Source organism: Monocercomonoides exilis (genome assembly GCF_001643675.1).
Source record: "Monocercomonoides exilis strain PA203 chromosome Unknown scaffold43-869231, whole genome shotgun sequence".
Taxonomy (NCBI): Eukaryota; Preaxostyla; order Oxymonadida; family Polymastigidae; genus Monocercomonoides; species Monocercomonoides exilis.
In genome coordinates this window covers 334,968-347,918 of record NW_027150588.1, presented here as the reverse complement: position 1 = coordinate 347,918, position 12,951 = coordinate 334,968, and the positions used below count along the sequence as shown (strand labels likewise).

Genomic DNA, 12,951 nt, shown 5'->3' with positions numbered 1-12,951 from the left:
AATGATGGAAATATCTTCAAAATAATTCATTGCATTAAAAATAGCAACAAGACTTATTGCAAAAAGAATTGTGTGAATGAAAATAATATGTGTATAAAAAGTTATATATTCGAAATTAAAAACCATTAATAAATTATTTATTTTTTTTCTTTTCTTTTCTTTTCTTTTTTAAATTTGAATATCACTTTCTCGCAGTAGAAAGGGAAGATAAAACAGACAGCAAATCGTCAATAAGCTCAAAATGATGGCCAAACGAGTTAATTGCACCAATAAAAGGGCAGCTGTCTATTAAATAGCTGCTGCGAGCCTGCCTCTGCAGATGGAGATATTCATTTATGTATTTTGAGAGGAGACAGAAGAGACAAGGGAAAGGATGGGAAGAGGGGGGGTTGTGGGAGAAGGAGGGAGAGGGAGAGGGAGAGAGTGAAGAGGGAGAGGGAGAGGAAGAAGAAGAAGAAGAAAATGATGAAGATGATGATGAAGCATTCGAAGGAAGAGGATGTGTAGATGCTGTTGATTGAAGAGAAGGGAATTGCTCATCATGCTTCATCTTCAACTTCTCTCTTTCTCTTAAGCAATCATTCATGCAAACTGCTTCATTGTTCATTTGCCCCTCTGAAGGTAAGTTATCGTTATTTCTTCTATCAACACATCCATTGAATAAATAACCTTTTCTTTCTTCCTCTTTGTCTCCTTGTTCTTTCTCTTCTTTCTCACTTTCTTCTTCTTCTTCTTCTTCTTCTTCTTCCTTCTCTTCTTCTTTCGCAAATTTTGAATCTAATTCCATTGTTATCCGATTAATTTGCAGGCATTTCTTTGATTTTTGCCTTTTGGACTTGAAAAGAGGAGGACAAGTACATTGGAAGTATGAAGAGAGGGGATAATTGAATATATTAGAAGAAGAGGAGGGAAAAAATGATGAAGAAGAAGAGGAAGAGGAGGAAGAGGAAGAAGAAGAGGAAGAAATAGAGGAAGAAGAAGGAAGAGAAGAATAAAGAGAAGACAATAGAGACATGAATGAATAAGGAAGAGGCACAATTGTAATGACAGGAAATATTGATATCAAAGAAGTTGGAGTGGAAGAAGAAGAAGAAGAAGAAGGAAGAAAAGAATTGAAGCTCTTCAGAAAGATTCTCTCAAAATGGAGTGTGTTAATCTTCTCCTCTGATTGTGTTTTGCTCTTCTTTATCATTTTCTCTTTCTCTTTCTCTTTCTTCTTCTCTTTCTTCTTCTCTTTTTCTTTCTTGTTTTTCTTTTTCTCTTCTCCTTCTCCTCTTTCTCTTTCTCTTTCTCTTTCTCTTTCTCTTTCTTCTTCTTTCTCATCTTCCTCTTTTATTTCCTTTGGAATATACGCATTGTGAATATAAGGCGATATATACACAAGTTCACACGATGTGAATTTATCTGAGCCATACAACAGCTTATCATTCAAATTATTAATGTTCTTGTCATCATTATAATGATCTTTAGCATTATCATTGTCATTATCTTTATCATTTTCATTTTCATTTTCATTTTCATTATCTTCTTCTTTGTTTTTCTCTTTATTGTTCTCTTTTTTGTTTCCTTTAACAACCTTCTCTTCATTCTCCTTCTCCTTCCTCTGATAATTCCCTTTTCCCTTCACAAAACTAACATCTTCATCAGAAACTAAGTTCAAAAGTGCAGTTGAGATTTTAATGATCTCCAAAACTGACTCTGTTGCTTCACTTTCATTCAGCGCAGAGGCAAAAGAAGGGTTCAAAACAGACATTTGTGTTCTATTCTTTTCTCCTTCTCCTTCTCCTTCTCCTTCTCCTTCTCCTTCTCCTTCTCCTTCTCCTTCTCCTTCTCCTTCTCCTTCTCCTTCTCTTCCTTTTTCTCCTTCTTTCACTTTTCCTTTCATTTTCTCACTCATTTTCTCTTCATTCATTTCATTCTCCTCTTTCACATCAATTGAAGGCGAACGCTGCCTCCGTGGGTTAACCTCAAACGTCGATACATTTCTATCTATTGAATTTCTCCGGCTTCTTGTTGCTTCGGAGAAATTTTCTGAATGAGATGCTTGATTTCGGAGAAATTGTGGTTTATTCCCTTTGTCGCTCTCTTCGGAGATGGAGAATTCTTCATTGGATTCATTGAGTGGAAGTAAATCTATATCTAATGTGATAATGTTGTTGATTTCTTCTTCTTCTTCTTCTTTCTTTTCTTCTTTCTCTTCTTCTTTTGCTTCTTCTTCTTCATTTGCTGCTTCTTGTAAATGTAACGATCTATTGCCTTCTTCTTGTTGTATGCTAAAATCAAGTAAATTTGGTGTGCTAACGTTCATTCTTCTTCCATTGAAATTGTCGAATTCTTGTTTGGAATCGAAATATCTTTGTGTGGGCAAATGAGAAGTTGAAGAAGAAGACAGAGAGAAAGAGGAGAAAGAGGAGAAAGAAGAAGGAAGAGAAGGAGGAGGAGGAGGAAGAGAAGGAGATATGGAAGAAGAAGAGGAAGAAGAAGAGGAAGAGGAGGAAGAAGAAGAAGAAAAGCGAATGAAACGAGGAGTTGGTCTGCTTCGTGGAGTTGTCTCGAAGGATTTGAAAGAAGGTGACCTTAAAATAGAAAAAGAAGGAGAATGAGAAAAAGGAGAAGAGGAAGAAGATGAAGAAGAAGAGGAGAAGGAAGAGGAAGAGGAAGAGGAAGAGAAAGAGGAAGAGGAGGATGAAGAAGAAGCAGAAGGAGGGTGAAAAGACAGCTCATCCTTTTTGTTGCGCCTTCTTTCCATTCTTCCAACAGATTGCGAACGGAACAAATGAGAAAAGCGTTTTGAAGAAGAAGAGGAAGAAAAAGAAGAGGAAGAAGATATTTGTGAATAATTCGGAATTATCTTCTTTCCAAAGGAAGAAGAGGAGAAAGAAGAAGAAGAAGAAGAAGAAGTTGAAATTCTATCAGCAATTTTTTCTTCGTTCTTCTCAAATGAATAGAAAGAGGAGCCGTCGGAGCTTCCAAACAGAAAGTGAGCTGGGCGAACAGAAGAGGAAAGGGTTATCCCACTGGCTGAGGCTCTGACGGAGGCAAAGGGAGAAGATGGAAGAGGAAGAAGAGAAGAAGAAGATGAAGAAGAAAAAGGTGATAATGAAATTGAAGAAGAAGAGCGAAACAAAGAATTCGGAGCAAACGGAGAAGATTGCAGTTGTGTTTGGTTGAGTTGCGGTAGAAATGAATGGAAATTGCGAGAAGAAGAGCCGAAGCGAGAGAGAGAAGGAGAAGGGGTGATGAGAGAGGCAGTGAAGGAAAGAGGAGAGGAAGAGCGAGAGGGAAGAGGAGGAGGGGTTTTGCTGATGGTGATGAGGGAGTCAGAGGAGGAGGAGGAGGAGGAGGAGGAGGAAGAGAAAGAGGAAGAAGAAGAAGAAGAAGATGATGATGATGATGATGATGAGCGAAGAGAAGGAGTAAGATGAGAACGATCAAAATGAGGGAAAGATGTAGATTCAGGGCGAATAGCTGGAAGTGTGGAAGAGAGGGAAGAAGAAGAGGAAGAAGAAATAGATGAAGAAGAAGGAGGAGGAGGAGAAAAGGAAGATGAAGAAGAAGATGAAGAAGAAGGTTGAATAAATGAATCTGATTCGACTGGTGCCAAGGAATTGCTGTGAAAGAGAAAAGGAGAAGTTGAGTCGTTTCGTGTGATTAAAGGAGAAAGAGAAGAAGAAAGAGAAGAAGAAGAGGAAGAAGAAGAAGTTGAAGAAGAAGAGGAAGAGGAAGAGGAAGAAGAAAGTGAAGAAAATGCAAAAAGATTTACTTTTTTCATATCAACAAGAACAGAAAACTTTACAGAAGGTGTTCCTTCTGCTGCGAATTTGCTGAAAGAAAAGCAGAAAGAAGAGGAAAAAGGCGAAAATTGAGAAATTTCGAAGGAAGAGAAGCATTCCATTGGATGGAACATAACTAACTGCAGAGAAGAAGGATGAAAATGATGTTGTTGGTGTTGGTGAAGGTGATGGTGAATGTGTGAAAGTGAGGGTGAGTGAAGAGAAAGAGGAAGATGATGAAATAAAGAAGAGGAAGAGGAGAAAGAGGAAGAGGAGGAAGAGAAGGAAGAAGAAGAAGAAGAAGAAAAAGAAGAAAAAGAAGATGGAGGAGGAGTAGGAGAAGAAGAAAAAGAAGATTGAGGAGGAGTAGGAGGAGAAGGAAATGAACGTGAAAACGGAAGATGTGAGGAGAAAGCAGGCTTAACAGACGAGGAAGGCAAAGAAGAAGAGGAGGAAGAAGAAGAATGAGAATGAGAAGGAGAAGGAGAAGGAGAAGGAGAAGGAGAAATATTTGATTGAAAGTTAGGAGACTGAAGAAGAGAGGTAGAAGAATATGAAAAGGAAGGATACGAAGAGGAAGGATATGAAGATGAGACAAAAGATGTGTATTCTCTACTTCTTTTTCTGGCAGATGTCGAAGAAGAAGAAAAAGAAGAAGAGGAAGAGGAAGAAGAAGAAGAAGAAGAAGATGATGATGATGATGATGATGATGATGATGATGTGTGTGGTGTGAGTGCTAATGGTGGAGTCAATGAATGTTGCTGTTGTGATGGTGAATGAGAGGGTGAATGTGAATGTGAATGTGATGAATGTGATGAATGTGATGAAACGATATTTGTGTGTGGAAATAAGTTTGTAGAAGGAGAAGGAGGAGAAAGAGGAGAAAGAGGAAAAAGAGGAGAAGAAGAAGAAGATTGCAATTTTAAAGCGCCATTAATAGAAAGAGAAAGAAAAGACGGAGAAATCGGAATAAATTTGAAGGAATGTTTCGAATTTGCAGGAAAATTATAGCTTTTCTGTTGTTCTTCGCACTGATTCTGATGAAAAGTTGAATGGAAACTGGAATTTGACTTTGTTTCGATGTCTTCTTCGTTTTCCTCTTTTTCTTCTTTTTCTTTATTTTTTTTATTTTCTTCATTGTTTATGCTATTTTTGCTGTTTCTTCCGTTTCTGTTGATGTTTTGTGTTTTGAGATCTACTGATAGAGTTTCAGAAGCAGAAGGGACTTTAAAAAGAGAAGAGGAATGAGAAGGAGAATGTGAAGGAGAAGGAGAATGAGAAAAGGAAGAATTGAAAGAAGGCAATAGAGAAGAAGAGGAGGAAGAGGAGGAATAGGAAGAAGAAGAAATAGATGAGGAAGAAGGAGACGAGGAAGAAGAAGATGATGATGATGGAAATGAGCAAAAAGAAGGTGTTAATGAAGGAGATACAGGAGGTAGTTCAGACAAAAGTGCATCAATTTGATTGATGTTGATGTCAAATGACTTGTCATTAACAGAAGAAGAAGAAGAAGATGATGATGATGATGATGATGATGATGAAGGAAGAGGGGAAGGAGAAAGAGAAGAAGGAAGAGGAGAGGGAGAAGAAGGAAGAGGAGAGGGAGAAGAAGGAGGAGGAGAAGTAGAAGAAGACAATGCCAAAACAGGATTAACTGTTTCTCTATCTTTGTTGTAATCATCTTGCAATTGGTTTTTGAGATCAAGAGATTTCAGAATGTGTGTTGATTTTGCTCTGAATGAATGAAAAGAAGGGAAAGAGAAGCTTAAGAAATGTGGTATTGTTGATGTTGGAGGAGGAGGAGGAGGAGGAGGAGGAATAGGAAATGAAGGAGAGAGAGAAGGAGATAAAGAATGGAGAGGAAGAGAGGAGGAGGAAGGTAATAAGGATGACGATGAAGAAGAAGAGGAAGGGGAAAGGGAAGAAGAAGAAGAAGGGAAAGAAGAAGAAGAAGAAATAGAAACTTGTTCAGAACGATTAGCTGAAGAATTTAAAGGAGGTTGTGTCTTCATCAGAATGAGAGAAGGAAATGGTTCAAATAGAGTTGTCTGTATTTCTTCATTAGCTTCTTTTTGCTTTTCTTTTTGGTTCTCTTTTTGCTCGGCAGAAGACAAAGAAGAAGATGATGATGATGACGATGATGAAGCAGAAGAAACAGAAGAAGAAGAAGAAGAAGAAATCTTACTCATTGGTATCTTTTCTTCCAACATCTTCTCATTTCCCTTCTCGTTCATCTGCATTTTCATTTGTGTTTGTTTAATTCCAACTGCTCCTTCTTTCCCCTTCGAAACAGAAAGAAGAGGAGGAGAAGGATGTGGAACTTTATCATCTAAACTGAACAAATTATTATTAGTCCTTTTCCATTGTGTTGCATTAGAAGAAAGAGAAGAGGAAGAGGAAGAGGAAGAAGAAGAAGACGAAGGAGGAGGAGGAGGGAAAAAAGGAGTTCTTATTTGAAGTTGAGAATGAGGGCGTGGACGCGTCGGAAGCTGGGAGGTTGTTTTTGAGTGTGACAAGCGAAGAAAAGAAGATTCTGAAGGAGAAAGGGAAGGAGGAAGATGGGAAGAGAGAGGAAGGGAAGGGAGAGGAAAGGAGGAGGAAGAGGAGGAAATGGAAGAAGAGGAGGAAAAAGAGGAAGAGGAAGAAGAAGAAGAAGAAGGGAAGCGGAGAGAGTCGAGAAGGAGGGCAGAGGTGGTTGAAGTGAGAGAGCGGGAGTGGGAATGGGAATGGGAGTGAAGATGATGGGAAGAGGAAGAGAAAGAAGAAAAAGAAGAAGATGACGAAGAGGAGGAAGAAGAAAAAGAAGAAGACGATGATGATAATGGCAAGCACATAGATGCATCGTTTTTAGTTGATTTCACATTAACTTTCTTATTTTTTCCTGTTTTTTTATTCTTTTTTTCGTTCAGTGCTGCTTCAAACAGACTCCAAAAGGAGATGAAAATGGAAGGTCCTCCTTTTGTGCTGAGGGGAGAAGGGAAAAGAGGAAAAGAAGAAAACTTGTCTATTTTTGTATATTCAGACATTGTTTGGTGTTGTGTGAGAGATTTGAAGAGGTTGGATTCGGAATCAGAGGTGGTTGCTTCTTCTTCTTCTTCTTCTTGATTTTCTTCTTCTCTTTGTTTTTCTTCTTCTCTTTCTTTTTCTTTTTCTTTTTCTTCACCTTCACTTTTCTCAGCCTTTCTCTTCTCTTCTTCTTCTCTTTTTCCTTTTCTTCCTTTTCTTCTTTTTTTTCTTGACTTTGGAAATATTAAGTCAACCAATCTTAAATCAGAAGAATTCTTCAAAGTTTCATTTTCTGAAAGGCAGTTTCGAAAATTACATAAAGAAGGCTTCAGAAATGTTGAGCCAAAAGAATCGAAAAGCAATTTGAGAAATAGAAAAGGAGGAGGCGGAGAAGAAGAAGAAGGAGAAGGAGAAGGAGAAGGAGAAGGAGAAGAAGAAGAAGAAGAAGAAGAAGAAGAAGAAGAAGAAGAAAAAGAGGAGGAGGAGGAGGAGGAGGAGGAGGAATATGAGGAAGAAGAAGATGATGGTGGTGGTGGTGGTGGTTGCATGATTTCATTAACATAAGACATCAAAAAAGAAGAAATTGAAGATATGTTCAAAGCAGCAGAAGAAGATGCAGAATCCAAAAATGAGTTCGAAATATTATCAAAACTTAGTTTTTCTGTTATGTTTTCTTCTCTTTGTAATTTTATCTTATTATTATCATTATCATTATCATTATCTCCAATTTTCTCTTCGTTTTTGCATTTTTCAATGGCAAAGATGAAAATGTGTTGGATAAATGAACACCACATTGGATTGCTGAGGATGAGGGAGAGAAAGAGAAGAAGAAGTGGATGAATGGAGATGGAAAGAGAAGAAGAAGAAGTTGAGGAAGAAGGAATTTTTGGTGATTGGAGTTGTGAAGGAACAAAAAGTGGAGGAGATGATGATGATGATGATGATGATGATGATGATGAAGAAGAAGGAAGAGAAGGGTTAGAAATAGATTCAGAATTTGAATGAAATATCTGTTTTCTTTCTGTTTCTATTGCTTCGTTTAATGCAAGCATTGAAGATGAGTTATTGTGATTTTGTGGAGTTTCAATAGCAGAAGATAAACAAGATAAAGAAGAAGAGGAAGAAGAAGAAGAGTTAGAAAAGCTTGGTGTGGAAGGTCGGGGACGAGAACGGAGGAATGTGCGGAATTGGGGAATTGGAGGGAGAGGAAAGGAAGAAGAAGAGGAAAAAAGAGAGGAAGAAGGAGAGGAAGAAGAAGATAATGTGGAAAATAACGAAGAAGGAGAAGGAGAAGGAGAAGGAGAAGGAAGAGAAGAAGAAGAAGATAAAGATGTGTTTGATGATTCATTGAAAAACGCAGAATTTGATTGCAGAGTGGAAGACAATGAATTGGAAGAGTTATTCACATAAAGTGCATTTGATGATGTTATGTTTAATTTCTCTTCGTATTTATTGTTGTTGCTTAGTTGTCCATTGCAATTGTTATTTCCATCTTCTTTTAGGTTTTTATTTATGTCTTTTTCTTCTTCTTCTTCTTCTTCTTTGTGATTATGTTTTTGATTTCTGTTTTGTTTTTGGCTTTTATTTGATTCAAGTTCTATGAATGATGTTGATGACAATGAAGCATTGCCAGATTCCAATCCAGCTTCTTCTGGTATTTCCATCACAACTGCATCATCCTTCTCATTCATCTTATTTGCATCAATTTTTCTTCTTTTGAAGTTATCGTTGTGATTTTTTTCTTCTTCCTTTTCTTGTTCTTCTTCTTCTCTTCTCTCCTTCTCCTCCTCCTTCTCCTTCTCTTCATTTCCTCTATCATTGCATTCATTTGCTTCTTTCTTTTCTTCCTTCTCCTTCTCCTTCTCCTTCTCTCTTTCCTCTTCTTCCTCTTCTTCCTCTTCTTCCTCTTCTTTCCTTCCAAAATATCTCCATTCACTCATCTGCCTCCACTCCCCCAATGCATCTGATGCCCCCACACTCTGACTTCGCATCCTTCGAGGCGACGAATATTCATTCACCTTTTTATTGTTATCATCATCTTCTTCTCTTTCTTCTTCTTCTTCTTCTTCTCTTTCTTCTCCTTTTCCTTCCTCTTCCTCTTCCTCTTCTTCCTCTCCTGAATATCTGTTGTTTTGTTGATTGTCACTTGTGGCTGTCATACCTGAATGAATTGTTTCTGATTGTTGTAATGTTAATCGATCTTTTGTTGTTTTATTTGTGCTGGTTTCTTCTTTCTCTTCTTTCTCCTCCTTCTCTTTTTCCTCTTTCACCTTCACATTTTCCTCTTTCTCTTTCTTCTCCTTCTCCTTCTCCTTCTCCCTCTCCCTCTCCCTCACCTCGGTTGTCCTGACCGCTACAATCGCGTCCCTCCTCTTCTCCATCAGCTCTCTCAGCATCACCGGCGGGCGCGGCGTGGGCTGAGGCGCGCCGATGAAGAAGGATCTTTCGTAGGCAGCGAGCATCGGATTGATCATCTCCAATGGAATGCGGCTGCGAAGAGAAGGGCGGCCGTCAGCGCTGGAAGGGTCGGTGAGGTCGAAGGGGTCGTGGTCGAGGGAGGTGGGGTGGGGGAAGGAAGATAATGAGGAGGTGGAGGAAGAGGAAGAAGAGGAGGAGGAAGAAGAAGAGGAGGAAAGAGATGAGAAAGGAGAAGCAGGAGATGCGAGAGAAGGAGCAGAGGGAAAACTACTGTCAGTATTTGTCTTGTTGTTATGCAATGGAGATAAAGTTGAAAAAGGAGGGTGCGATTGAAAGGAAGAGGTATTATGATACAAAAAAGGAGGCGAATAGTTTCGTCTTCTGTTTCCTGTGACTGGCCTTGTTCTCAGAAGCGTTCCGTTTGCGAAGGTGGGAGAAGAAGAAGAAGAAGGCGAAGGAAAAGAAAGAGGAAGAGAATGGAGAGAGGGAAGAGAAGAAGAGAGAAAAGAAGGAGGTGGGGGTGGAGGAACAAGCAAAGATGGAATGGTGTATTGCTGGAGAGGATGTGAAGAAAGAGGAGAAACGGAAGATGATGAAGATATTAGAGGAGAAGAAGAAGCAGAAGAAGGAAAAGGAGAAGAACAAGAAGAAGAAGAACAAGAAGTCAAAGAAGCAACTGTCGCAACCGGAGCGACAAGCGGACGAGGAGGCAATTTCATCATCGGCATTGTATTTATCACACTTTCTTTTCTTTGTTCTATTTGTCTGTTTCTTTGTGAATTGTTTGGTTTTTCATTCGAATTTACGACTAAACTAGAAGGAAGAAGTGGGTCAGAAAGCTCGAAGTTTGAGGAAGGCTGAAGAAAAGACGAGAAATGAGGGAGAGGATTATCAGTTGTGGTTGTGGTGCTTTCATTTGGTTCAGTTGATGTTTTGTTTGAAATGCTATTTGAAATGCTATTTGACATGTGATTTGAAATGCCGTCTGAAGTGATTGAGCAGATGTTTGGGTTGGAGGCGAAAAGAGATGGGGAATTTGGAGAAAGGGTGCTGAATGAAGAAAGAACGGAAGATTGAGAGGAAGAGGAAGAGGGGGAGGGAGAGGAAGAGGGAGAGGAAGAAGGAGAGGAAGAGGAAGAAGAAGGAGAAGAAAAGGAAGAGAATGGATCGGAAGATGAGGGATCGGAAGGGATTGTGAGGGAGAGCGTGGACAAATGTGAAGATGAAATAGAAGAAGAAGAAGAAGAGGCAGAAGAATCATTAGCAGAAAGAAAAGATGAAGACGCAGTATTCACTTCTCCTTCAGCCAGCAGACGTTCAAATCTTTCTTTGTTTTCAATTGAGCCAACATTCACAGTGAATGAAGGCATTGTTGATGGAGAAGGTTTATCTAGTGATTGCGATAGAGAAGAAGGAGGGGTGTATGCTAATGACAAATTGAGAGGAGATAAAGTTTTTCTCGCATTCGGAAGAGAAGGAGAAGAAGTGGAAGAGGAAGAGGCAGAAGAATGGAAAAAAGGAGAAGAAGAAGAAGAAGAAGAAGGAAAAGAGGTAGAGGCAGAGGAGGAAGAAGAGGAAGAGGAAGAAGGCGAATGAAGAAGAGCTTGGGGAAGCATGGGGGAGGAGCAAGGAGAAGGCTGATAGGCTTCCATCAGATAATTTCTGGGTGAAAGATCAAAAAAGGGGGAAGTGATTGACTCACCAACAGGACAATAGGAAATGCTTGGGGAATTTGAAGAGAAAGAGGAAGGCAATGGAGAAGAAATGGAAGAAGAAGAATTGGAAGAAGAAGATGATGAAGATGAAGGAGAAACCGAAGCTGAAGCTGAAGCTGACACAGAAGCAGAAGGAGAATGAGAAGCAGAAGCAGAAGGAGAAGTTAAGATCAGGTTGGGCACGTATTTGTTGTTGGAGACGAGGCGAGGGGAGATTGGCGAGGAAGACAAAGGGAGAGTCATACGGCGTGAGGGAAGAGACATAAAAGCAGCCATTCTTTCAGAGAGTGACTGGAGTACTACTGGAGGTGGGGGCTTTGTGGAGGTGGAAGAAGAAGAAGAAGAAGAAGACGAAAAAGAAGGGGAAGGGTGGGAAAGAGAGGAGGAGGAAGAAGAAGAGGAAGAAGAAGAGGAGGAGGAGGAGAATGGATTGGAGGAAGAAGGAAATAAAGTTGGGGAGAAAGAAGGAGGAGGGGAAGAAGAAGGGGAAGGAGATGGGGAAGGAGATGAGGAAGGAGAAGAATGCAGCGAATACGACGAGAGTGTTGAGCGAGCAGAGAGAGGAGAGGAGTGACAGGAATGGACAGAGAGAGGGGACTGAGGAGAAGCAACTGCAGGAGAAAAACTGCTGTTGATTGATTCCGCAGATACTACTGATGCTGCTGCTAATGATGCTGATGACAGAGCTGAAGCAGAAGAAGATGTGCGAGATGACGCTTGGGCTGTTTCTGGCTCTGGTTCTGCTTCTGCTTCTGATTGTGGTTGTGGATGTGGTAATGGCTTTTGTTGTGGTTCAGGTTGCAGTTGTGGTTGTGGCTGCTCTTCTGGATGCTGATTAGTTGAGGAATCATACTGGGCGGATGAGTCTATGAATGGATCGAATGAGTTTGATGGGGCTGCTTGTGATGTAGCCTCGCTGTGTTCGAATAAGAGCATTTCTGGAACATTTGTGTCAATTTTTGGCTGAGATTCATTCTGAAGGCAATCAGCAGGCTTGCTTTCTTGTACAGTTTCTGTGCCTTTTGCTTTAACTGATTTTTCATCTGTGTTAACAATGCTTGTTTTCAGTATGTGAATGATTGGAGATGCAATGCGGTTTAGTGTTCGAGTCACAGGACGGTAGAAAGATCTCAATGTTTTAAAAAATGTACGGTTGTACAAGAAAAACACCCAAGGCATTTCAAGAGGACTCTATTTTAGTTATCAAGCAAGAAATAATCAATGAATTCGTGAAAATTATTTCGAACAAAATCAGAACGTTTAAAAAAAATTAAAACTCTGTTCACACAAACCTGAATAGATAAATGCATTGTTCTAAGAATAAGTGAAAGTGCTTGTTCCATGGTTTCTTTGATGAGCAAATTCATTTTCTTCTTCCAGCCTCGAGAAAGTGAAAATTGTCCATCAACTTCTTGATAGCACGATAAAAACATTCCTGTAATCTGATTCACAACAAACAAAGCAAGGGACTCAGAGACTATATTAAAAAGAATTTTTAATTGCTTCTTGAATCTATAAATAAAACTTCAACTAAAAACCTATTGTTGGGTTTGTGAATAAAGCAGCAAGAAGAGGAGGCTTTTCAGAAAAAGAAAAATGAATATTTATATCGGGAGATAAAAAATGCGACAGGCTTCCAGTAAAGTTCTGTTTATTGTCGTTTCAAAGAAGACTAATCAATAATTTCAATGATAGATGGCATACAAGTTTTTGTTTCGGTAGAATGAGGCTTGACAAAGAGAGAATTGCGTAAAGATTGGCGCATAAGCCATAGCAATTGATGTCTTTATTTTTAATTTGCGTTAAACAGAAAGAACATCCAAAAACTAAAAATTCACACTTTCATCCGAAAATCCAAAGTTTTCTTTCCAACTCTGGGAATAAAGATGCATGCCACTTTCAGCATCTAAAATGATGAAGCCATTCATCCTAGATGCAGTCTGGGTCGCAACAAAACAATTTATCAATAATTCTAAAATTACTAAAGGTTTATTGATCGAGACAACTTAAAAAAAACACACAAAAAATATCACAATTAT

General features: G+C 39.2%; 1 protein-coding gene across 1 annotated transcript; it reads right to left on the bottom strand.

Moving 5' to 3' along the window:
• Nucleotides 1–181: 181 nt before the first annotated feature.
• Nucleotides 182–12,840, bottom strand: MONOS_10837 (uncharacterized protein; the record flags this gene model as incomplete). Its single annotated transcript, XM_067863316.1, has 5 exons — nucleotides 182–12,103; nucleotides 12,205–12,389; nucleotides 12,451–12,559; nucleotides 12,617–12,696; nucleotides 12,753–12,840. The coding sequence occupies 5 exons, from the start codon at nucleotides 12,838–12,840 to the stop codon at nucleotides 182–184; spliced, it is 12,384 nt and encodes a 4,127-aa protein (XP_067722097.1).
• Between the last annotated feature and the right edge of the window lie 111 nt (nucleotides 12,841–12,951).